At 40.0% G+C, this 25,015-nt stretch overlaps 1 protein-coding gene across 6 annotated transcripts in view; it reads left to right on the top strand.

Moving 5' to 3' along the window:
• The window catches only part of RALGAPB (Ral GTPase activating protein non-catalytic subunit beta), an 87,828-nt gene extending 62,999 nt beyond the window's left edge, over window positions 1-24,829 (top strand). For all 6 annotated transcript variants that reach the window (XM_027070080.2, XM_027070079.2, XM_053199973.1 and 3 more), the window contains 9 exons: window positions 583-792; window positions 4,926-5,084; window positions 8,940-9,105; window positions 10,420-10,542; window positions 12,104-12,240; window positions 16,437-16,545; window positions 17,370-17,448; window positions 20,115-20,263; window positions 20,740-24,829. In XM_027070080.2, the coding sequence (XP_026925881.1) occupies window positions 583-792; window positions 4,926-5,084; window positions 8,940-9,105; window positions 10,420-10,542; window positions 12,104-12,240; window positions 16,437-16,545; window positions 17,370-17,448; window positions 20,115-20,263; window positions 20,740-20,933 (1,326 nt within the window). In that variant the 3' untranslated portion in view covers window positions 20,934-24,829. The remainder of the gene's footprint in view (window positions 1-582; window positions 793-4,925; window positions 5,085-8,939; window positions 9,106-10,419; window positions 10,543-12,103; window positions 12,241-16,436; window positions 16,546-17,369; window positions 17,449-20,114; window positions 20,264-20,739) is intronic.
• Window positions 24,830-25,015: the final 186 nt, after the last annotated feature.

Below are 25,015 nucleotides of genomic sequence, written 5' to 3'. Positions count from 1 at the left end.
ATTCTAGCTCTTTGAAGTACAGCATGGCTGAGGTACAAGGTGTGCTTATGGATGGCCAAAGTTGTGAAGGTTGACAAGAGGTGGTAGAAATACAAGCTAGGTTGTTGGAAGGAGCGTTGCCCGTCAGAGAGGAGTTTAAACTAAGATTGATGGGAAGGGAGGCAGGGGTGTCAGGGAGCATCTCTGAGAGGAGGGTGGGGTAATCCATATGGACGAAGACTTTAAAACATGAGGGGGCCGCCACTGCAGGATGAAGGTGGACAGGGATCTGGAAGAGGGGGGTGACAGCAACAGCGCTGCCCCCTTTCTTGCCTGTTTGAGGGGAAGCAGAAACAGAATGATTTCATTTACAGCGAGGAGCTGATTTCTGAGGCTATAGGGGAGTTTTTTTGGTATTTGTTGCAACTTTGAAACCATGTTTGCTTGGTTGCGTACTCTATTGAATTAAAATTCAGTGTTGATCACTGAAAAGTATTTCATTGCCTTTGTTGCTTAAACCTTTGTTTTCACTTTTAAATTAAGATTAATCCGATTACTTTTATGGTAGCTCCAAAAAAAAGTGAAATACTTGGTTTATTTCAGTTAGAAGAGAGACATGAAAAATTAAGGAATGGCATGGCTCAGCAGATTGCTTACGAAACGCACCTTGAACAGCAAAGTGAGGAAGAATTGCAGAAGAGAAGTTTCCCTGATCCCATTACAGATTGTAAGCCTCCACCTCCTGCCCAGGAATTCCAAACGGCACGCCTCTTCCTTTCACACTTTGGATTTTTGTCCTTAGAAGCATTGAAGGTAATTTTCCTAAACTTCTATGAGTAAATATATTCATAGGTTAACACTGAGTCGATTATAGCTAAAACATTTTAGTGAGGATAGGAGGAATTAAATAAATGTTACTCTGCATGTAAGTAAATGAAATTCTGTGGTGCTGTATGTAGTTTTTACTATACAAGTCCCAGAATGTGTGTCCCATGAATCCTTCCAGAGTTCTGACTGAGGGGGCTGCTTTGATAATACATCCAGCTCTGAAATTTCCTGAGTAATGTGCGACCCGTGTCACATATATAAATGAAATCTACAGGTAATGAGGAAAAGGATGTTAAAAATCTTCCCCTGTCAACGTTTATTACTAAAGGTATGAGCTAGAACGGACTCTGCTCTTTCACGCCACTTTTAAAAAATAACAAGTATTTGTGAGCCAGGAACTTAAGTTGTACAGGTTCTGCGATCAGACTGGTTAGATTGCTTGCCAGCTGTGTGGTCATGGGCAGTTGCCCAGCTTTTCCAAGTCTTAGTTCCTCGTCTATAAAATGGAGATGATAAAAGTGTCTGTCTCATTGTGGTTGTATAAGATGCTTCATGTTGTACTTAGCACAAAGCCAAAGCCAGCCTGTAAGGTAAGTATTGCCCTTCTTCTTCTTCTTCTTCTTCTTCTTCTTCTTCTTCTTCTTCTTCTTCTTCCTCTTCCTCTTCTTCTTCTTCTTCTTCCTCTTCCTCTTCCTCTTCCTCTTCCTCTTCCTCTTCCTCTTCTCCTCCCCCTTCTCCTCCTCCTCCCTCTCCTCCTCCTCCCTCTCCTCCTCCTCCCGCTCCTCCTCCTCCCGCTCCTCCTCCTCCCTCTCCTCCTGCTTCTCCTTCTCCTTTTTTTTTTTTTAAAGTAGGCGTCACACCCAACACGAGGCTCGAATTCACAGCCCTGAGATCAAGAGTCAAGAGTCATATACTCTATCAACTAAGCCAGCCAGGCGCCCCAATATTGCCATTATTCTTAATTCCATTATCCTTAAAACGGTTTTACAAGGAAAGTGGTACTGTGCCTACTTTGCAACTATGGAAACAGGCTCAAAAATGTGAAATAGCTCGCCTGAGATGGATTTGGGGTTAGTACTAAGGCCTCTTTGTTTTGAAAAACACAGCTCAAGATTGCCAGGCAAGAGATTGCTTATTGCACAAGTTGTCCCCTGCCCTCACTCCCTAGCAGCTACTTGGTTGAAGGCCATGTAACTTTTTAGGAAAGCAGGGACAACATTGCTAATTTTGGATTTCAGCACGTAGATGGGAAACATTCTGTGTTGTAGAAAAGTGAGTTGGTGATGGGGAGTATGAACATTAAAAACTTTTAAAATGCAGAAGAAAAGAGAAGAGAGAGGAAAATAATGAGAAATACAGTGGCAAATATGGAAGGCAAGGAACAAAGATACAACCTGCAAATGATTAGTGATATTCCTAATGGAGAAAATTGAACAGAGTAGAAGCAGTAAATAAGAATATACTAGAAGAAAATTATTACATTCTGTGGACTAAAAGGAGGTAAGAACCCTGATGGCACTGTCTTGAAATTCTAATTTTCCATTCATATTATCTATTCTAGTTGATGTCTTAAGCTGTCAAGAAAATAATTCTCATGCTTTCTTATCTGTGTCAGGACATAGGAAAAAGAAACTTACCTGGTATGTTTTATGAATCTTAGCCTATAACTCTAATAACTTAAACTTGACAGCACACACATACAAAAAAGCTGTAAACTAATCTCACTTATGCATATATGTGTAGAAGTATTAAGGAGAGTGCTAGTAAAACTGAATTCAACAGCGTATCAAGCAGATTACCTTCCACAACCAAGTAAGGTTTATCCTACAGACTCAAGGAGACTTAGTTATTACTGGGAAATATTAGTACAGTAAAGCTATTAAGAAAATAATTTGATCCTATTAGGTCAATAAATAAAACAAGTCAATATTCAGTAGGACAGTATTCATTAGGATTTTCAAAAACGAACAAAAACTAAACCAGGACTAGTAGTGTAGATCTGTAAATGGCAGCCTATGAGAAATTAGAAGCACCCTTTGTTAAAATCAGAGGCAAAGGATATCTATTTTGACAACTATTGAATACTGAGAATTTTTTAGTCCAGAAATTTTTTTATTTTACCATAGTCACAGGTTAACAGAAAGTTGCCCCCAAAAATGTACAGGGAGGTTTCCCCCTGTAGCAACATCTTACGTAGCTATAGAACAATATCAAAACCGAGTAAGTCAGTGAAATACTAAATGAAATAAGTAAAAACTATTGGAAAGAAGACAGTTTACAGGTAATATGACTTCCATTAGACAATCACTAAGGAATCAATAAACCGTTTAAAATAGAGTTTAAGATCACCACACAGAAAAGTACAAAAATCAACGACTATTGCTATAATATCCAGTTAAAACTATAGTACAAAAGTACTCTATTTACAGTTGTGATATGGATGAAAGTTACCCAAATGGTGTACAAGATCTTCAGGGAAAAACTTTAAAAAATTACTAAGAGATGCAAAATGCGTGTTTGTTATGTTGCTGCGTTAGAAGATCATCTAAAAGAACAAACTGATGAGATAGCTTTAAAAAAAGAAAATTTGGAAGGCTTTGCCACATGCTACAGGTTCACGGTTCCTTATAGAAGATTTCAGAGTAAAGTAACAGTGAAAACCAGAAGGTTTTTTTGTATGTTTGTAGCAAATCCATTTAAGTAGCAAAATCTGGCCTGAATTGACAACATGGCTATTTGTAGTCTTTAATTATTTCACGTGGTGTGTATACGCTTCTGTTTGACTGCAGAAATATTAATAGTGTCCTTGGTTACAGGGTGTTGCCCCAGCCCTTGCTAGAAGTGTTGTGGTATAGACAAGAAGACCAGGCTCACCGTCCTTGCTAATGTAGAAAGGAGTAATCTTTGCCATTCTGGGGGATGCGTTCCTGAAAAATAACCGTGGATGACAAAACCTTGGGCAAGGTCAAGATCTCCAAGAAGAAAAGGGATTAGGGGGGAAAACAAAAAAATTCATTTAAAAAGTTAGTAGACTTTATTTAGTAGAGCGGTTTTAGGTTTGCCGAACAGTTGAGTAGAAAGGACAGAGAGCTCCTACATACCCCAACTGTGCCTCTCCTCCCCAGTTTCGCCCTATTATTAACATTTGGCATTGGTGTGGTATATTTGTTGAAACTGATGCACCAGTATCTGTGCATTATTAACTAAAGTCCGTAGTTTACAGTAGAGTTCACTCTGTGTTGGACAATTGCACAGGTTTTGACAAATGTTATAGTGTGTATCCACCATTACAGTATGCTCTAAGAATCCACCATACCCTGCCTCTCGCCATCCTCCCCTCCCTGCTTCCCCCAACCCCTGTCAACCACTGATTTCTTTACTGTCTCCACAGTTTTGCCTTTTCCAGAACATCATATAGTTAGAACCATACAGTAGGTAGCCTTTCCAGGTTGGCTTCTTTCACTTAGCAATATGCATTTAAGGTTTCTCCATGTCTTCTTATGACTTGATGGCTCATTTCATTTTATTGCCAAGTAATATTCCCTTGTGTGGATGTATCATAGTTTATCCATTCGCTTACAGAAAGATATCTTGGTTGCTTCTAATTTTTGACAATTATAAATAAAGCTGCTACAAATGTTTGTGTACAGACGTTTGCTAGACATAAGTTTTTAGTTCATTTGGATAAATACCAACGTGTGTCATTGCTGTGTTGTGTGGTGAAACTATGTTTGGCTTTGCAAGAAACCACCAAACGGTCTTCCACAGTGGCTGTACCATTTTGCATTTCCACCAGCAATAAAATGAGAAAAAAAAATGCATTAAAAATTTTTTCTAGACAGCATGATATATTACAGAGAAAATAGGATCGAAAACTATACACATAGTATGATTGCAGTTGTTTTTAACAAAAAAAGACGAAAGAATTGGAAAGAAGTACAAAAGAATTTTAAATAGTTTTTTTAGGATTATGGTTGTACTTATTCCTGCTACTTTATAAATTTTTAAATAATTTTTTAACTTAATGTTTATCAGCTATGAGCAGGTATTGCTTTTATAATTAGAATAGTGAAAAGGGATAATAATTTTTCCTTTCTCCTTTCTTCCTTTGGTGGTAGGAACCTGCAAATAGTCGCCTACCTCCTCACCTTATTGCACTTGACTCCACGATACCTGGATTTTTTGATGACATTGGGTATCTGGATCTCTTGCCGTGTCGTCCCTTTGACACAGTTTTTATTTTCTATATGAAACCAGGTCAGAAAACAAACCAGGAGGTAAGATTTCTGAATTTGTGGGTAATTTTTTTATGCTGTAAATAACTACTTGCCTTGTGCTTATCCATAGTAGGAGATTGGTTACTATTGATGCTTAAAGACTTGTTGTGAACCAGTTCAGAAATGGAATTAATGAAAATCGTGTTGCTCAGAGTCCTGAGTCCTTTGACTCTTAAAAAATTGTAATTGGAGAGGAGCCGTAGTATGTCTTTCTCCCCCTTAAGGAATTCAGATTGATAGGACAAAAGAAACTGAAATACAGAAGATTAGCCACAAACAAATTAAAGCTAGGCCCAGTTGCTTAAGAGTAGAACAGCAGCAACAAATACTTGCTGAACATCTTCTATGTGATGCACCATGCCAGGGTATTGAAGTGAGTAACAACAGTCTTTCCTCTTGAGGAGCTCACCTGCGAGGTAATTTCACAAGCACGTAATTTCAGTTGGGGCATGGTAATGTACAGTGGGGAAAAGAACACCCGAGATAAAGTAAGAGATTAAAGCGGAAGATGTAAGTAAAACCTAAGTTAAATAAAAGACTTATGTTGGATGCATGTATCAAAGAGACTAGGAAAAGGATGAAGAAAAATATAAGGTGGGAAAATGGAAAACTGAGAGTAAGTGACAAGGGATTTGAAGTGTCTATTGGAAATGAATAGTTGAAACATGGAACAGGCTGGCAGTTGCCAGCTTTTGACTAGGAAGAAGCTAAAGGAAGATTTATCAAATACAGCATTAGATGTGTAGGACATTAGGACTACATGATTTTGGAATTTTACTGTAATCCTTATAAGACTGTTAGCTGATCAAATTGGACACACCTTAAGAAATTTACCAAAGTCACAAAATGTTGATTTATATTTAGAAGCACTATTTCAAATTATTAGTGAGCTACTAGAAAATGAGATTGATTTGTGAGAAAGTTCTTCTCATTTAAGGTATTGATTCAATAAATATTTATTAAGTGTCCACTGTCAGGTGCCAGGGTTATAGTAGTAAGCAAGATCTACAAGGTTTCTGACGTCCCAGAACTACTGTCTAAGGGGGAAGACAGATGATTAAGTAAATAACCGTAGTGAAGTGTGCTAATTAGAAGCATGGTGTAGGAGCCATAAACAGGAAAACCTAACCTCATTTTAAGAACGTGTCCTGAAGGAAAAGACATTTTAGCTGATACTTGAGATTATGTTGACTGTAGATAAAAAGGCAGGCTGTTACTAACAAAGTAGTAGCATGTATAACGGCCCCGGAGGTAAAAGAGAATTCCATCTTCAGAAAATTGCAGAGTCCAGTATACTTGGAACTTGGGAGAATGTGGGCTTATGGTAGGCAGAGGTGAGACTTTTGAAAGAACCTCAGAATGAGATTGAAGGGGTTAGGAACTTGTTTGGAAGAAGTCTGCTGCATGGTTCATAGGAGAATAATAGGGCCATTTTTCTCTTTTCTGTAAAAGAAGACACAAACCATTGCTGTTGAGGTAACTCTTAAACTAATTCAGTTTCCTTAGCTTTCTAGGAGCTGAGAATGATTGGAACAGTGCACATTCTCTGCGGCCTCCTAGAGAATGTCTGAACCCTGCCTTCCCTGGCCACAGGGTAGATTTAGATTAATTTCTAGCTGCCAGCCAGTGGCCTGCAGGTTGATTTGACTCATGTATTGCATCTTGACTAACTTTTCAGAAATTGTTTACTTAAGTTTCACTTCTGAATAAAAATTAAAAAAAATTTTTTTTTAATGTTTGTTTATTTTTGAGAGAGACAGAGACAGAATGCAAGTGGGTTAGGGGTAGAGAGAGAGGGAGACATAGAATCTGAAGCAGGCTCCAGGCTCCGAGCTGTCAGCACAGAGCCCCACATGGGGCTCAAACTCACGAGCTGTGAGATCATGACCTGAGCCAAAGTCGGACGCTCAACCGACTGAGCCACCCAGGCGCCCCTCTGAATAAAAATTTTAATTGGAAGAAAATAGGAAGTAGTTGTCAAATCAGTTTCCTGGCACTTCTGTGAATATGAAGGGCTATGGGTGAACTAAATAGGTGTACTTCTATCGAGGATATTTAAGAGAAGATGACCTGGCTGGCGATTTTTTGCCCAGTGGATTGACAAGTAATAGATGTAACAATGCATATTTTGACTTGATCGGGCCTCTGAATGGTCTTGACATAGATTAGCGTTGATATACCACATTCGGGAGCTTTTAAAAATAGTGATTCCAGGATCCCACCTCTGCTGATGCTGATGTAGGAGGTCCACAGTGCTCTAAGAAGAAACTTATGTTTAAGAAATTCCGCAGGTGACAGATTTATGTATCCCTGCTCCTATAGAATCCGTGTCAGCTCACCTGTCTCTGAATTAAAGGATGGTTCAAAACTCTATATGCTGATTTTGAGTGCTATAAATAGTGATACCTGTTGATATGTTCAGTGTCATGTGATTCTTAAGCTTTTTGCTTTTCTGTTGTATGATTTGTGTTTTATATACATAGTTCATATGTTCACACTTTTAATATTCAATTACAGGTATTAAATTATGAGTTGAATGATCTTAGATTAAGAACGATAGATCAAATAAATGAATTAATAATTTTAGTCATTTATGCTCACACAGGAATAATGTTTAATACAAAATTAAAGTTAAATGCTCTATAAATATTATTTTCTTAAATGTTCATTTATTTATTTGTTTTGATAGAGACACAGCGTGGGTGGGGAGGGGCAGAGATGGAGGAAGAGAGAGAATCCTAAGCAGGCTCTGTCCGTGCAGAGCCCAATATGAGGCTCGAACTCCCAAACCAAACTGTGAGGTCATGACCTGAGCCGAAATCAAGAGTCCGGCACTTAACCAACTGAGCCCCCAGACTCCTCTATAAATATTATTAAACCAAAGGTTTAATGAAATGTTAAAAAAAAAATATTCCCTGAGTGATTTTGATACATGCCCCCGCCTGGCTTTTCATTTATAATTTCTAGAGGATTTCTTGTTTTCCTTCCTTTAGCATAGGGTTTTCAACAGCAGCGCTATTGCTATTTTGGGCCACATAATTCTTTGTTAGGGGAGCTGTCCTATAAATCAGACATTTAGCAGCATCTTTGGCTTCTACTCAATAAATACCAGTAGCACCCCACAAGTTGTGGTAACAAAAATGTCTTTAGACATTGCAGCTGCCCCCTGGTGAGTGAAAACACGCCTGTGAGCACCACTGTTGTAGAACAAACTACTTTTCTTCTTGAGGCCAGTAAGAAGGTATTAAACTAGTGTTTAGCGAAGAGGGGAGAACCTTCTGGTCACTTATTTTTTTCTGGAATGGCTTCATTCTCTTCTTAGGACTAAGAGGAGGATGTTTTCATGCTTGTTTGTTAATTATACCTAATCTTCATGGGCTATTTAATAGATTTGTACTTTTTATATTGTTTGTCATGATTTGTAATAAAATAATCACATACCTATGTAATGTAGCTCATGAACCAGACAGTAAACTCTGTGAAGACAGGGACATAGCACTTTTTATTTACTTTGAGTAAACGTGTCTGGCTCAGTAATTGTTTAGCTGGAGAGGGAGCTAAGGGCTTTACTCGCATTATCTCAATCTTCACAGCCATCATTAGCATCCCTACTTTATAGATGAAGAAACTGAAACAGTGAGGTTAAGGGACTCTCCCAAGGCCCAGCCAGGATTTGAATGCAAATCTGTCTTAACTAGAAGCATCATTTTTAACTATAGTGATGAATTCCCAAGTTTATTCTGAGCTTAGATTTGATTTGTTAGACACTTCAAAGCTAACTGATTTTTATGGAGGTTTATTTTGATGTGCTCTTTTGTTTCCTTCATTATAGCTGATGATTGGTATGTATTTCAGATTTTAAAGAATGTGGAATCTTCCAGAAATGTTCAGCCACATTTCCTAGAATTTTTGCTCTCCCTTGGTTGGTCGGTAGATGTGGGCAAACACCCCGGTTGGACTGGGCATGTTTCCACCAGTTGGTCTATTAACAGTTGTGATGACGGTGAAGGACCTGAACAAGGTAAAAACCCATAACGGTCATGTGTTTTTTCTTGTTTTGTTATCCTTGATTTCTCCCCCTTCACTAGAAGTTTGTAGTCTTATTATAAAAAGAAAGAAAGAAAGAAACCAGAGGTATATGAAGGAAAAGTTTGCTTCCCCTAATTCTAGTCCTCATAAGAGGTCACTGAACAGTAGTTTGTATATTGTTAGGTGAGAAATTTTCTGTTTTTAATGATGATTGAGTTTTAGCATTTTTCCATATTTTTATTTCTTTCCTGAGAGCCACTTGTTCATTTATTTCCTCTTCCCAGTTTTTTGTTGGTGGTCTTTTATGTATTACAGGTAGGACATTGTGTTCATTTTTTTTTTTTTTTAATGTTTATTTATTTTGGGAGGGGCAGAGAAAGAGAGAATCCCAAACAAGCTCTATGCTGTCAGCGCAGAGCCTGACATGGGGCTTGATCCCATGAACTGTGAGATCATGACCTGAGTCAAAATCAAGAGTTGAATACTTCGGGGCGCCTGGATGGCTCAGTTGGTTAAGCATCCAACCTTCAGCTCAGGTCATGATCTCATGGCTCATGAATTCAAACCCTGAGTTAGGCTCTGTGCTGACAGCTCAGAGCCTGGGGCCTGCTTTGGATTCTGTGTCTCCCTCTCTCTCTGCCCCTCCCCCACTCACGCTCTGTTTCTCTCTCTCTCAAAAATAAATAAACATTAAAAAAAAAAGAAAAAGATTCGGATGCTTAACTGACTGAGCCACCAGGCACCCCCATTGTGTTCATTTTAATTGAGCACTATACTAGCTCTCAGGAATGTTACTTTTGTTAATTCATTCTTGTTGGCTTAACTGCCTGTACATTTTACATTCTGTCACTGACGATTGGGGAAGGGAGAGCAGAAGCAGAGCTGAGGAGCAGTAGAGAGAGACCAGGGACAGAAATGCCTTGAAAGCAAGAGTGCAAAAGACACAGACACCTGCCCTAACTCCTTTCAGAGGTCTGTGGTGGTCTTCTTCCTTTGGATTATTAGTTCTTCCCACGAGACTGTTTTCATAATCTGCTCCATACAGATGAGTTCATGTCTGCTAATCAGAAGTGGCCTAATTTAGAATACTTTCAGAAACTGTGAAATTAAGGTTTTATTATTTAAAGTTAGTGTAAAGACATTTAATGAATATTTATAGTCTTGTTCTTATACACTAATTGGTTCTTGCTGGAAACATGCCTTCTATTGATTACCACTTTATTTGACCGTTTAAAATTTCATGAAGTAGGATAAAACTGATTTTCTCCACTGTTTAGAGCAGTAATGTAGTGTTTCTCATTCCTAGATGAAGTGATTTCTTCTGAAGACATTGGGGCTAGCATTTTCAATGGACAGAAGAAGGTGCTGTATTATGCCGATGCCCTTACGGAAATAGCTTTTGTAGTTCCTTCTCCTGTGGAATCCTTAAGTAAGAACATTTTTTGTTTGGTGTTTTAAAATCTATTTTTGTATTCACTGGTTTGTGCATTGGGAGAGATTCTGAAGTCATCTAAGTCATCTGAAGTCATCATTGTTCAGCTTCTAATGCATGATAGCTTTTAGATTATGCAGAGGTATAGGATGTTAGCTCCTCTTAACTTTCTTAAGGACACTAGTTAAAGACAGGCAGACTGACCCTCTCATAGTAATCTTAAACGAACTGCAACCCATTTTTTTTGGTCTTTCTTTAATCAGTACATAGAAGGCTTGTTTTCCAGTTTATTCATTTCTTTCTCTGGCATCGTTATGAATGAGCCCCCACTTACTTGCCTGTTTCCATGTAACAGCCTTATACGGCCAGAGAATCCTACAGTTGGAGGGCTCTCGTGATAGCATTTGGCTGATCTGACACCAAGCGGGAGAAACTCCACAGCCTAGAAAAGGTGGCAATTAAGCCTGTTCTTCTTAAGGATCAGGAGTGATCATGACTTCTCAGTCTGAATCCATAGTCTTATCTTGCCTAGGACCTTTGCTTCTTACAAATTAAGCCCCCTTCTTTGTGCCTGACCAGGCAATAGATGGAAAACTTCACCTTCTTCATTGAGACCATCTGTAAGATGGGCTGCTACACATCACACTTTCATGGTCTCATCTCCAGGCTAATGAGTGCTTGTGCCCTGCTCTGGCAGCCTCCTGACCTTTGTACTTAGATCCCTGACTTCCCCCACTAGCACCCCATCTTATATTTTGGGGCCAGTTATATCCCTGACAAGAGGGGCCTCCCATGGTCTAGGTCAGTATCCTAGCAGCTGTTTGCCTTCATGTCCAGGCTTTGACCTACCACCTTGATTTCAGATGCCAGACTCCATCTGTCCTATGTGGGTTGAGGCCCTCCCTGGTGGTGTCTCTAGTCCAGCCTGTTTGCACCGACACAGCTCGATCCTTGTCTTTGCACTTCAGTTGCCACAGTTGGGTCTTCACTTGTGTCATGAAACTCCCGTGTGGCACCTGTGCCCCTGCTCCAACTCAGCCTCCTCCTGTTTCTGGAGACTTGTCTTTTTTTTTTTTTTATAACTCTCTATATGCTTGTCTCCAACCAGATCTCTTCTTAATCACAGAGACTAGGTCCTCTGCAGCTTTGGAATGCCCCACTGCTACTTGGTACCACGCTCCATGATCGAATGTATAATCAGAATAATTCAGAGAATAACAGATGGCTTATATTCTACGTCTGAAAAGTCAAAAATATTTTCTAGTCTTACCTCGGTTATCCCGTAGTACAGGAACTGGAAAACTATGGCACACAGACCAAAATCAGAAGACTAAGTACAGTTTTTACATTTTTGAAGTGTTCTAAATAAAATACAAAGAAGAATATGCAATTGAGACCTACATAGCCAGCACTATGACCCTTTACAGAAGAAGTTTACCAACCCTTTGTCTAGAGGCAGTGACTTCTCTTAAGTGACTTAAGTCAGCCTATTAGCGTAAATAGTTTAAAAACTTCTCCAAAGAAGTAGATATAATTGATTTTATTTTTTACTTCATAGCTGATTCATTGGAAAGTAACATCTCGGACCAAGATAGTGATTCAAATATGGATCTTATGCCTGGGATCCTGAAACAGCCATCCCTGACACTTGAGCTTTTTCCTAATCACACTGACAATCTTAATTCCTCACAGCGGGTAAGTCATTTTGTTTACAGCTCTAAAAATTTGTTATGAAATGATTATAGAATCATGCCTGAAAAGCTGTTAACTGTAACCCAGAGAGCAATTTCAGCAGTACTGATTCATTAGTATCTTAATTTTTAAAATTCAAATTCTCACGATTTTCTTTTTTTTCAGCTTGCAACAAATAGGTCATTCTAAGACAGCTTCTGTTGTATTCCATGATTTGGCCATTCTGGTACCATGCTTGGTTCTCTCACCAGTTCCTTCCCAGCCTACGTTTTTATTGGGTCCCTGAAATATCCATGAAAGGTACAATAGTGGCTATACGTTCCACGTCAAATTAATCATGCAGCATTCCACTTAAACAAGTCTGCTATGTACAAATGGTAGCATTTTGGAGACTAACCCAGTGTATGAATAGATACACTGAGTGAGGCACCCAGCCGCCACTACGAGAAGGGAGCATTTTACTTTTATACTTTCTTTCTTACCATATCAGGAGATGTTATGTCTTTATTTTTGTTTTCTCCTCATGTTACCTCTTCATCCTTACACTTGGAAAGTGGACAAGTAAGGGATAGCAAGTGTATTGGATCATTTCATAAATGTGGGAAGATTGATTTATAACAAATAGTAAGAAAGACAAAAGAAGTGTAAACTTGATTGAACCATTGTTTGATTTTACAGGATTTTAATTTGGCTCCTTCCATAGTGAAAGTTGTGTTTAACATAAGTACAGTTGACTCTTGAACAACACAGGTTTAAACTGCATGGGTCTACTTATATGTAGATTTTTTTTTCCCAATAAATATAGTGCAATACTGTAAATGTATTTTCTCTTCATTATTTTTATTTTATTTTATTTTATTTTATTTTATTTTATTTTATTTTATTTTAGAGCATGAGCTGGGGAGAGGGATAGAGGGGGTGGGAGAGAGAGAGAGAGAGACAGAGACAGAGACAGAGAGAGACAGAGAGAGACAGACTCTTAAGCAGGCTTCATGCTCAGTGCAGAGTCCAGTACAGGGCTTGATCCCATGATCTCGGGATCATGACCTGAGGTGAAATTGAGAGTTGGATGTTCAATTGACTGAGCCACGTAGGTGCCCCTTCCTTATGATTTGCTTAATAACATTTTATTTTCTTTAGCTTTATAGTGTATAATTCATCTAATGTATAAAATATGTGTTAATCAACTATTTATATTACTGGTAAGATTTCTGGTCAATGTAGGCTATTAGTAGTTAAATTTTTGGAGACTCAAAAGTTACACTTTTTGACTGCATGGGGGGATCAGCAGCCCAACCCCTGCATGGTTCAAGGGCCAACTATATATATATATATACATATCTATATATAGATATATAGATATAGATATATATGCATGCTTGAAAGAGAATACAAGAGAAGTATTCACCTTTAAAATTGATTTAGGAAAAATAGTTAAGTTGTGTAAGACTCTGAAGTAGATCAATTTTGAGAATCAGGAGTTGCTATATTTAAAAGGTTTCATAGAATAGTTTGTAGATGAACATGTCTGTGTCAGGTGATAATGTAGGATTTCAGCCAGATCTAATATTCAGTGATTGGCAGCCCTTGTACTCATTTTCTGAATGCTAGCATAGGTATCCCTTAAAATCCAAAATCTATAAAGCACCATGTTTTTATTATTTATACTTTGCAGACTACTACTACCTTAAAAATAGAACTTATTTTACCAGGGGGCACCTGGGTGGCTCAGCCGGTTGGGGATCCAACTCTTAATTTCGGCTCAGGTCATGATCCCAGATCATGGGGATCAAGCCTCATGTTGGGCTCCGTGCTGAACATGGAGCCTGCTTAAGATCCTCTCTTTGCCTCTGTCCCTCTCCCGGCTTGTGCTTTCTCTCTCCAAAAAAAAAAAAAAAAAAAAAAAAAAAAGAACTTATTTTACCAGCAAAAATGTATTTACTCGAGAATAGCAGAGAATTTCAGTTTGGGACATGCAACTTATGGTAAAACTATAGGCAAGCCCAGCAAACAGAGGAGAGGAACATCATTTTATGGAGAAGGAGGATGTTGGGAGGGGTCATTTTGAGTGAAAGTGCATTGGAGGAAAGCAAGAGTTAGGGATGAGAGGGACCAAGGTTTTTCATTGGCTGAGTTGCAGGGGTAGTCAATTTCTTGGCAGAAGATTCCATGTATATCTTTTCCTGGTGGAACCTATAATTGATGATTCTTTCCTGTTGATGATTCTGTTGGGGATCCGTAATTGACAATTCTAACTATAATTGCTTTTGGGTGGTACAGCTCCCTTTTCTAGCCTCCCTACTCCACTTGAGTGGAGTTTCCCTTAATTAATTTTCACACTGCTAACTAAAAAAAGAAAAATCATGCTATCTCAATAGATGCAGAAAAAGCAGTTGCCATAAAACTCAACATTTGTCCATGAGAAAAACTTTCAGCAAACTATAAACAGAGGAGAATTCTCTTAACCTGAGACAGAGCTCTACTGGAAGCCTATCGCTAACATTATACTGTACACTATTCTGTGACTGCTTTCCCCCCAAATGGAGGACACAGCAAGGATGTCTGCTCTCACCACTTCTGTTTAACATGGAGTCCTATACAGGGAAATATGGCAAGAAAAAGAAATAAAATACAAAGGACTGGAAAGGAGAAATAATACTGTAGATATTTGCAGATGACATGATCGTATATATAGAAACCCTGAGGAATCTTTTTTAAAAAATCTACTAGATCTACTGAGTACGTTTATTTTTTTTTATTATTATTTTTTTAATGTTTATTTTTGAGACAGAGAGAGACACAGCATGAGCAAGGAAGGGGCAGAGAGAGAGGAAGACACAGAATGTGAAGCAGGCTCCAGGCTCTGAGCTGTCGGCACAGAGCCCGACACGGGGCTCGAACTCACGAACTGTGAGATCATGACCTGAGCCGAAGTCGGACGCTTAACCGACTGAGCCACCCAGGCGCCCCCTGAGTGCGTTTATTAAGGTTATAGGAGAAGAGGTCACTGTGTTAGGCAGATGACCCTCAGAGACTCTTGCCTCTGTATGATGTCCTCTGTGTGTGGGTAGAACCTGTGAATATGAGAAGATATCTTATGATTATGTCAGATTATGTAGCAAAAAGCAACTTTGTAGATATAGTTGTTAAGGTTGCTTTGAGCTGATCAAAAGGGAGATGATCCAGGTAGGCCTGACCTGATCACAGGAGCCCTTTAAATCTAGGGCTAGAAGTCAGAGATGCAAAGTTGGTGAGGAGCCATGCTAAGAAAATAGTCTCTGAGTGGGGCAGGTGTCTGCCACCAATTTGGGGATGATCTCTCAGCCACAATCATTTTCTGTGAATGCCAGAACAGAAATAAAAATGGAAACAAGAATCTAGGGGAAGTGCCATGATTTCTGGTCATCTGCTAAAGACAGGTATATTTCTGTGCTAATAAAGCAGTTTTATTTTTAAAATTCAACTTAGATGTGAGATTCTGCCTTCTGTACACATAGCTTTGTCTGGGGCCTTAGCATAAACTCACCCCTGCTGCATGCCCTCAAGGGTGGGGCTCAAGAGTGCCGCCAGTTTGCTGAAGGGGAACCACGTAGGCCTGCCAGCCTTTCAGGGAAACTTAAAGTCGATTGGGTAGGCAGGGAAGCCAGAAGCAAGCTGTGCATGATAGCAATGACAAAGCAACTCTTTTTTTCTTTTTCTGCTGACAGGAAAAAGGCCTTCTTTTTGGCCTAGATTGCAGTAGGAAAGTTCTGGCCTAGAAACGAGAACTAGAAGTAACTTGCTGGTGGACATTTTAGAGATTAGGATCCCCAAGCAAGCCAGTGATGTCACTGTGATGAGGAAAGCATCTTGCTTGCTGGCCGTAGGGATAGACTCAAATCCTTTGAAGCCCTCATTAAAACATTGCCCACAGATTTTACTTGTGTTGATGTAAGTTATAATTGCTCAGTATTCCTTAACTTTTTTCCTTTAAGAATTTAAGACCTTCATTTCTTTGTTCTAGGTTGAGACTTGATAAACAGAGGAGCCAAAGAAGAACGTTTTGGCAAATATGTTTCACTTTTTTCCTAAAGTGATTTCCCATGACTGATTTTTACATCACTGGGTAGCTTGATGAATATGTGATTGGGTGGTTTTATTAAGTCACTTTTTTTCCCCCCTTCCCCTTTTCTGTTTCTGCTTCTCTCTACCTCATATAGCTTAGTCCCAGTTCCAGAATGAAGAAGTTGCCTCAGGGTCGTCCTGTGCCTCCTCTTGGACCTGAGACCAGAGTTTCTGTAGTCTGGGTGGAGCGCTATGATGATATAGGTACTGTGTAAGGACTTTGTCCATACGTAAAATTATTGTAGGATGACGGTGACTTGCTGAATGTCTGTAGGAAGAGGCAGCACAGGTGTGGTCTGGTGGCCGAAGCTGGGGCCGGAGTTCAGCAAGCCTGGGTTGGCATCCCGACTCCGCCCCTCACTCAGTTTCTTTAAGCCTTAGATTACTCACCTGTTCAATGGAGATATCCATTTACTTCTGGTTGTGACGATTTGGTGAGACTAGGGGATATAAACTTTTAGCTATTCTTGATGTCACAGTTAGTAGCCTATTGCCAGTTGGTCCCATTGCCTGTAGCCCCCAGTCATCCCAGGACCTGTGGAAAGAGAAAGGGGGGAACTTCCCTCACCCTCTGCACAAACCCTGCTGTCTAGTTCTGGTGTAAATATTAATTTGTCCTCAGGAACTCTGCTGTGGATAAGTGTCTCATGGTTTTTATGTAAGCAATGTAAGAGCATTAGAAATGTATACTTAGCCTAGAATGTCATCTAGCTCAGGGTTTGTGGGAAAGTGAGGTAGTTGCTTTTTAACCAAGCCCCCAAAGACCACAGATCATGTTCTATAAAAACTGCTTTAGAAGAACTTAGCTAAAATATGTCTTGGGTGTGTTGGGGGAGATTTTCTTTTTTCTTTTTCTTTTTTGGGGTGGGGGGGTAGGGGAAGGAATAGTTAGGATTATGTATTTTAGGATAGCACAATCCATATATTTTTTGCACACTTGTATAAAGAGACTAAGAAATTAGATTTCATGCTATTTATTTTGGAAATATGAGGGAGATATTAATTGTCCTGCTGTTACTTTTTTCCAGAAAACTTTCCCCTTTCAGACCTACTGACGGAGATCAGTACTGGTGTGGAGACCACTGCAAATAGTAGCACTTCTCTGAGGTACAGTCTTGATTTGCCTGAGGTTCACCAGCAAGTCTTTAAGCACAGAGAAACCTATTTGTTACAGTGTATTGATTGTGGTTTCATAAAGAAGACATAATGAAGCAAAAAGGATGAAGACAATAAGAAATAGACGTAATTAGGGGGAAAGAATCAAAGAAAGAAGTTGGTGGATAAATGCACAAGGTGATAAATTAGCATGCATTTTGAAGTGGCATAATTCATTGCTAGTTGACATTTATCTGCAGCAAAGAGAAAAATGAACAGTTGGAAGCAGCTAAGTATTAACCATAATAACAGACTAGCAATATTAGGTAGAAGTAAAATTGGTTACATTGGTTGAGACATTCTGGATAGTTAACATATCCTAATTCAACGAGCTCTTTAATGGAAAAATATTTCTAAGTAAAGTGTAATACTTTATTATAGTGGTAAGATTTCTGTTTTTAGCCGCCCGTGCACAAAAAGGATAAAAAGAAAATAATAGGATTCCAAGATTAGTAACAGTGTATTTGTATAGGCTTTTTGCTTGCTTGTGTTGGGTTTAAACAAATACATTAAAACAACTCCACAAGGTGCAGTTATCATCTCTGTTTTACACATGGAATAAAATAGGTTCAGAGAGGTGATTCCTCAGTATCACGCATCCAGTTAATGAAGGAGAAAGTGATCTGAACCCAGACGTCTGACCCCAAATGCTAACCTTATCCGGTATGGCAGGGACCTACCCTTGATTCCAAGCTACATGATCCGTTCATATTGCATGTAAGATGAATTTATTCTGACAGCATTTGATTATTGTTATATCATTGAAGTGAGTAAAAATGATTTATTTTAACATCCTGTTTTTAAATTTCCAGAAGAGGACGTATCATTCTTAAAACTTTTTTTTTATACTAAAGTATTTTAAAGCAAATTATAGATATTCTGACATTCTAAATATATCAGTCTGCATTTCTAAAAAGTAAAGAACACTTTTCAAATAAAGATAACGTTATCACAATCCTAAAGTTAGTAATAGTTCCTTAATTTTATCTAATAACCAGCTCCTATTGAAATGTCTACATTTCCTCTAAAATATCCTTTATACTGGTCTTTTCAAACAAGAATCCACTCTAGAACCTTGTGTCTGATGGTAATATGCCTTCAGTCTCTTTTACTCCAGGACAGCCCTTTTTGTCTCCATGATGCTGACTTACTAAAGAGACTAGAGTAGTTCATGAGGTGGACTGTTCCAGAACTAGTTTGGAAGAGAACTTTTAAGTGTCTTGTATTGGTAGTGCTGTTACTGTTTCAATCTTCTTTTTTTAATGTTTACTTTTGAGAAAGCATGAGCAGGAGGGGGGCAGAGAGAGGGAGAGAGAAGTTCTGAAGCATTCTCTGTGCTGCTGACAGCAGCAAGCCCGATGGAGGACTCGAACTCACAAACCAAGAGATCCTGACCTGAGCCGAAGTCGGATGCTCAACCGACTGAGCCACCTAGGCGCCCGCCCCTGTTTTAATCTTTTTAGGTCAAAAGTTCTATGACTAGACTGTAAAAATTGTATTTTGTTGGTAGACTGGCAAAATCAACAACTTGTCTTGCTGACAGAAGTAACTATAGGATTGACTTTTATATGACATATTGAAAATTGACTTAATGTTGCTTTGGCTAGAATCACTTTCTCTATATAGAAAGAAAGCTCATTGTATTGAAAACAGAAAACAGGCCAGCATGTAGCAAGTATCACAGAGTAATAACATGGAAACCTCTAGATGCAATGACATAACCCCGAGCATGATGTGTATCTCTGTCTTCTAAAGGTGAAATTGTGACATTAGCACCTGTCACCTACTCAGAGGCTTTGAGGGCTTTGGCCCTGCCAAGATACAGCCATTTATCACCTCTGCTAAGGAGGACACTTGTAGCTGGCCCAGACTAATGGTCCTCCCAACCTCCTCCCCCCCCAACCCCTGAAAAAAAGATTGGAGATCCCCATAGTGGCCCTAACCTACATTCCCTCTTCTGCTCTGAGATGCCAGCATTGACTGGAGGAGTTCTCTGCACTCTGGCTACCCCTGCTTTTGTTCCCTACAAGAAGGAGGAACTAAGCGAAAGTCCCACAGCCGGTTGATAGATTCACAGCTTCCCACCAGACATTTCTCTGCCTTTTCTTCCACCCTGTGTCCCTAGTGGTTTTAAAACACATTTTTTAGCCCCTCCCCCCTTTTTTGTCAGTGTGAAAAGCCCAAGCCCAGTAATGGGTGTTTAGGGCTACATGTTAGTGGGAGGGGGGCAACAATACGGGCTCCCAGAAGGAGGATCCGAGCGGACTGACCTGTTGGCTGTTCAGACTGCATCAAGCCTGGCATTAGGGCGCCTGGGTGGCTCAGTTTGTTAAGCTTCTCTTGATTTCGACTCAGGTCACGATCTCATGGTTCATGAAATCAAGCCCCGCATCGGGCTCTGCGCTACGTGCGCAGAGCCTGCTTGGGATTCTCTCTCCCTCTCTCTCTGCCCCTCCCCTGAACATGTGCATGCACGCCCTCTCTCTCGCTCTCTCTCTCAAAATATATGAACAAACAAAAACCTGGCATCAAGTCTTCTTAAAATTCTTATATTGCAGATGGGGGACTTCAACTTTTATATGTGTGGGGTAAAAGGAGTGTTCTTTTCCTTTCTTAAGATCTACGACTCTTGAAAAAGAAGTTCCTGTCATCTTTATCCACCCTTTAAACACTGGATTATTCCGGATAAAAATTCAAGGAGCCACTGGAAAATTTAACATGGTCATCCCTCTTGTGGATGGGATGATTGTCAGCAGACGAGCCCTTGGTAAGGTCTTCATATATGGCTGAAGAGTTAAGGTTTCTCTCATTTATTTACTGAAACATTTTGTATGAGCCAAGAAGAAGTGGAAATAAGGAAATGGTGATATTACTTAATAGATCCCTTATGTAGAAAATGCTGTGGTTCTTGTGTTCTGTCATGTTTTAACTGTGCTTAATCTCCTTAAGTACAAGTAGAGCTACAGTTCGTAAACTGTCAGTCCTGGAAAATGCAGATAGCTGTTTTATAATCCAGGGCAGGAAATGGGGTGTCAGACCAGATTTTTGCTTTTCTTCCCCCCCTTGTCATTATGTAGTTGTTCTAGCAGCTTTGTCTTAGTCGACTTTTGTCTCTCCAGGGATGGGGAGTTTCCCAAATGGAATGAAGTAAGTTTGACTTTGCAGAAGGTAGTTCACTTGAATACTGATAGTTCACCAGATGGCTGGTTATTCATGCTGATTTTAATACGCTCTGTTTTCAAGGTTTTCTGGTGAGGCAGACTGTAATTAATATTTGTAGAAGAAAGAGACTGGAGAGTGACTCCTACAGCCCACCACATGTCCGCCGGAAACAGAAAATCACTGACATTGTCAACAAGTACCGGAACAAGCAGTTGGAGCCAGAGTTTTATACTTCACTTTTCCAGGAGGTTGGACTCAAGAACTGCACTTCTTAGACCCTCTCTGTCTAGGACTGTTGAACTCCAGTTTGGGGCTATGATACCAGAGCAAAACAATTGGATAGGTGATCACTGTAAAAAGAAAAATCACTCCCCAAGAGCTTACTGTTTAATCACCAGAATAGAAGAAACACATTATAAACCCATTTGATAGAAGACTTCCGGCTTTCTAGTGAAATGGGCACCCAGACACAATCATATTCCTCCTGGTAATGATGATATACATTTTAGCCATAAACTTTCTTTTAAAAGTGACAATTTTAGTTAAACAAAAGCCTTTTGCGGAGAAGGGCTTTATGCATCTCAGTTAAACACGTGCATTGGTAGTATCAAATTTGCCAATTAGCAGTTGAAGATAGTTTTATACTTCGCTTTTTAGGAGGTTGTGTTCAGAATTAAAATCTGTCTCAGAATCTTCCAGGACATTTAAAGACTCATGTTGATGATAGCATGGAGGAGAAGGAAAGAAATCTCAGCTTTCTGCTCACTCGTAAGTCCATTTGTCGTCCAGATGTCCCAGCTGACAGAAACAAGCGTAAATGTGTTTGTTTAGATAAGAAGCCTGACATTAAAATATTTCATGTTTCCTCTCCACATTTCACAAAGTTATCATCCTCATTACTGCACAGGTCTGTCTGAAGGCCGCAGTTTCTGGGCAGCCTAGGAGCAGATCTAAAATGGAGGCATGGCCCTCCCTTAACAGGGACACAGGTGGCATTTGTGGGGTTAAGAGTTGTAAGACAGCAGTGATGCCTCCACTCTCTCCACTGTTGTGCGACTTGGGGACAAAATGACAGGCTAAGCATTCGTGATCCTTTGGTAATTTCTTGGTTCAGTTTTGAGAAATGTAAATTCGTAGCAAGGGTGGAAAATTACTTGGTTTCATCCATTGTCTCTTATTTCAGGACCAAGCAGGAAACTGCAGTAGTTTATGAAGGATTCTAATTTGGGGTTCAGGAAATAGCCTCTCAACGCTACTAATTCAGATCTCTCCCAGAGAGCTGCTGGATTTCATCATAATTGACAAACATTAGTGACCACCCCCTCAGGTGGCCGCTGTTAGAAATGGCTGTTGTTGTCATATTTTCCAGACTTCTGCCAACTGAAGGCACAACAAATCCCTGCCCGGGTTTTGGAAATACTTCTGTTACCTCGCTGCTACTTTTCTGCCAGGGATAATAAATGTTTTGAGGTGGCCAGACCCAGAACATCCTTCCAAGGATTCCTGTTACAGAGCTAGAGTGTGCACTGCTCATTTCTCCTATTCCTCTGTGCTTTCTTCTTTATTAAGATTATCTTATGTTAAGAAAGTAAGTGACACGTAAAGTCCAAAGAGGAGTGATCACAGCTGTGTTAGGGGCGGCTTCCCACTTGAACTCTGGTGTCAGTAGACTCTACAGGTCAGGGCTGCAGCGGTGTGTTTGGCGTGACGTTTGGGGAGTTAATTAAATGGTGGGGGATAGCGGAGGGCCTAATTCCCGGTGATAGTTCTGTTCCAAAAGTATGTATTTTGTCATCTGTGAGCAAGAAATGTGGGTGTCCTAGCAGCTCTTGGTTTTAAGTTTGCTGCACCTTTTTCTTCATGTTTGTTTTAAGCTCAGGTAAAGGTTACCTCCTCCTTCTATGACTCCAGTTTCCATTCAGGGTATTATATTATTGAAGAACTGATTTTCTTTTTAATCTGGGCAATAAGTCAATGTTTCCAGATGGTAGCATGGTGGGGGGGGGGGGGGTTGTATGATTAAGATGAATAAACTCTACCCTAAAAATGTTTTATTAACTCAGCAGATATAAGGTGAGGTTTAACAACTTCCATGGAAATTCCAGATTGGCATTTCAAGGGAAAAATGGGCCCTTTTCCTAGTGGACATGAACAAAGAAGGCTTAGATTGATATGCAACTTGTAACATTCCAGAGGTTAAAAATAACTGATTGTAGGTGTGCTTCCTTGGTGTGATTCTTCAGATAAAACTCCTGCCTTTAGCATAGTTTCACTGTCAGCAAAACACACGGTGACGTGTGTGCTGGGGTAGGCTGCCTGATCCTTCAGTTTGCTCTAGTTTCTGGCAACTCTGTAATTCTCATGGCTTTGGTAAGTGAATGTGTGGAATGCGGTTTGTAGTCTGGAAGACTTTGTGATCGATCTCTCCCAGGGAAGGAGGGATAGTTTCAGAGCTGTGCAGCCCCCGAAGGCATGAAACCCCATTGTGTACAGCACAAACAAAACATAGGGTACATATACCTCGTGAGGTGCTCTTTTCCTTCTGCTCAAGATAACATTGACCTAAAAAAAGGGAGTGTGGTCAGAACCCTTGGAACCTTCCACTAGTATGGGTTTGAGTTCATGGCGACTGAGTTCACCCAACTGCCCTTGTTAAAAATCACTTTGAGTTGAATGATGCCAGAGGAGCAGATCCAGTCCCTAGTAATAACCTTGAGTAGTCCACTTGATAAAGTTGCCCGCATGTATTCATAACCTTCGAAGGGAAGCCAGGACCACTTTGGTCTGTGGCTTAAACAGTGTAGTTGCTGCATTGACAGGTGTTGGGGGGGGGGGGGGGAAGGGGTGAGCGTGCCATTTGGTGACAATGACAGCATTAATTACCCAAGGGACAGAGACACGTAGCCCCTCATAGTACTTTTTCCCATTAGGGAGGTGGGGGCTTTCCCCCTCTTTTCTGGTTGAGAGCACTGATGACAGGAGGCTTTGCCTTTTCTTGTTCAGCAACTCCTGCTTTTGTCCTGTGCTTCCCCCTAAGACTTCCTCCCACCTAGCCTTGGCCTTGTGAAAGGAATAGCTGCGTGGCGGGTTGCCCTACCACGTACACCCATGCTCCTTGTTGCCCTCCATTTCCAGGCCCTCGATTTCAGGGCAGCCCATTCTCCTCTGGACTCACTTAAAATACAAAAACACCCAACCCCACATCTTTGGCCAGTAATGTCAGTTGTCCATGGGTTGCGTGTATGAAGCCTTTGTAAATGGTTACTTTCTACATGCTCTGGGGAAGCATTTGTCGGGCTCTGCACAGTGATTTTGAGAGGGACGGAGTCTTCGAGAGTATTTCTGTTGGAAGGTGGAGCTTTACCCAAAGTGGGAATCCGCCTTGCTCAAAGCTGGGTGGCAGACGGGACACTCCCAGCAGTGGTTCTCCATTCAGCATTTTTAAACCCGTTCAGGTTATATCGTCCTAAAAAGAATTGGTTTCTGTGTTTACATGAAACAGTAGGTTGAATTTCGATGATCTGTTTTAAGGATTTTCATGACAGCCTCTTTTCCTGAGATGGAGAGATTGGAGGTAATCCACCCGCTAAATGTGGAATCTAACTGTGGGTTCTCGGTAGCTGAAGAAGCCATGTACTATATAGTGTGTTTCTCAGAGTATCAGCTCACATTCTTCAGATGCTTTTCTTTTTTTGATGGTGAGGGAAAAGGTGTGATTTGGGATTCCACAGTGCCTTGCATATAGTAGGCGCCCAATAATTATTTGTTGAAGCAAACCAAGTTTCCCAAGTCCTTGCCTCTTGCAGTGACCAAGAACATCTTTCTCCTCTGAAGGGCTTGGCAGTTGTGGCTAAAAAATAAGCAGTATCATTATTTGCTTGAAATCATATATACGATTTGTATGAATTTCTGTATGCTGCCAAGACATGATCTTTTTCTTATTGTATTTTCTGTAAATATTTCTGGCACTGAACTGTAAAGTAAAGGCAAAATGTAAATACGAAGGTGTACCCGTGTCCCCTCGCCTCCTGTGTTTTCTCTTCGTCAGTTAGGGAAGAAGGCCCAGAGGCTTGTTTGTATTTATGCCGATCCTTTGTCCAGAAGAAACCCATGGAATATTGAATGTAATACATTTAGTCAATTAAATTTTAAGGAGATTCTTATCTAATAATGTTTTGTGTGCTTTTGGTTACAGGCTGAAGTTTGACTCCTGCAGTGGGTGTTTCTAATTTACTGTTTCCAGGCTGTGCGTGCTCTGCTTTGGCTGACCGTCGTGATTTAGATGTGTGCGTTTTTACTCTGGTTTTGTAGAAGTTACACAGAATACTCAAAATTAGATTAATTCTTTAAAAAATTT

This window comes from Acinonyx jubatus, chromosome A3 (genome assembly GCF_027475565.1).
Source record: "Acinonyx jubatus isolate Ajub_Pintada_27869175 chromosome A3, VMU_Ajub_asm_v1.0, whole genome shotgun sequence".
Classification (NCBI taxonomy): Eukaryota; Metazoa; Chordata; class Mammalia; order Carnivora; family Felidae; genus Acinonyx; species Acinonyx jubatus.
This window is presented reverse-complemented; position numbering and strand designations above follow the sequence as displayed.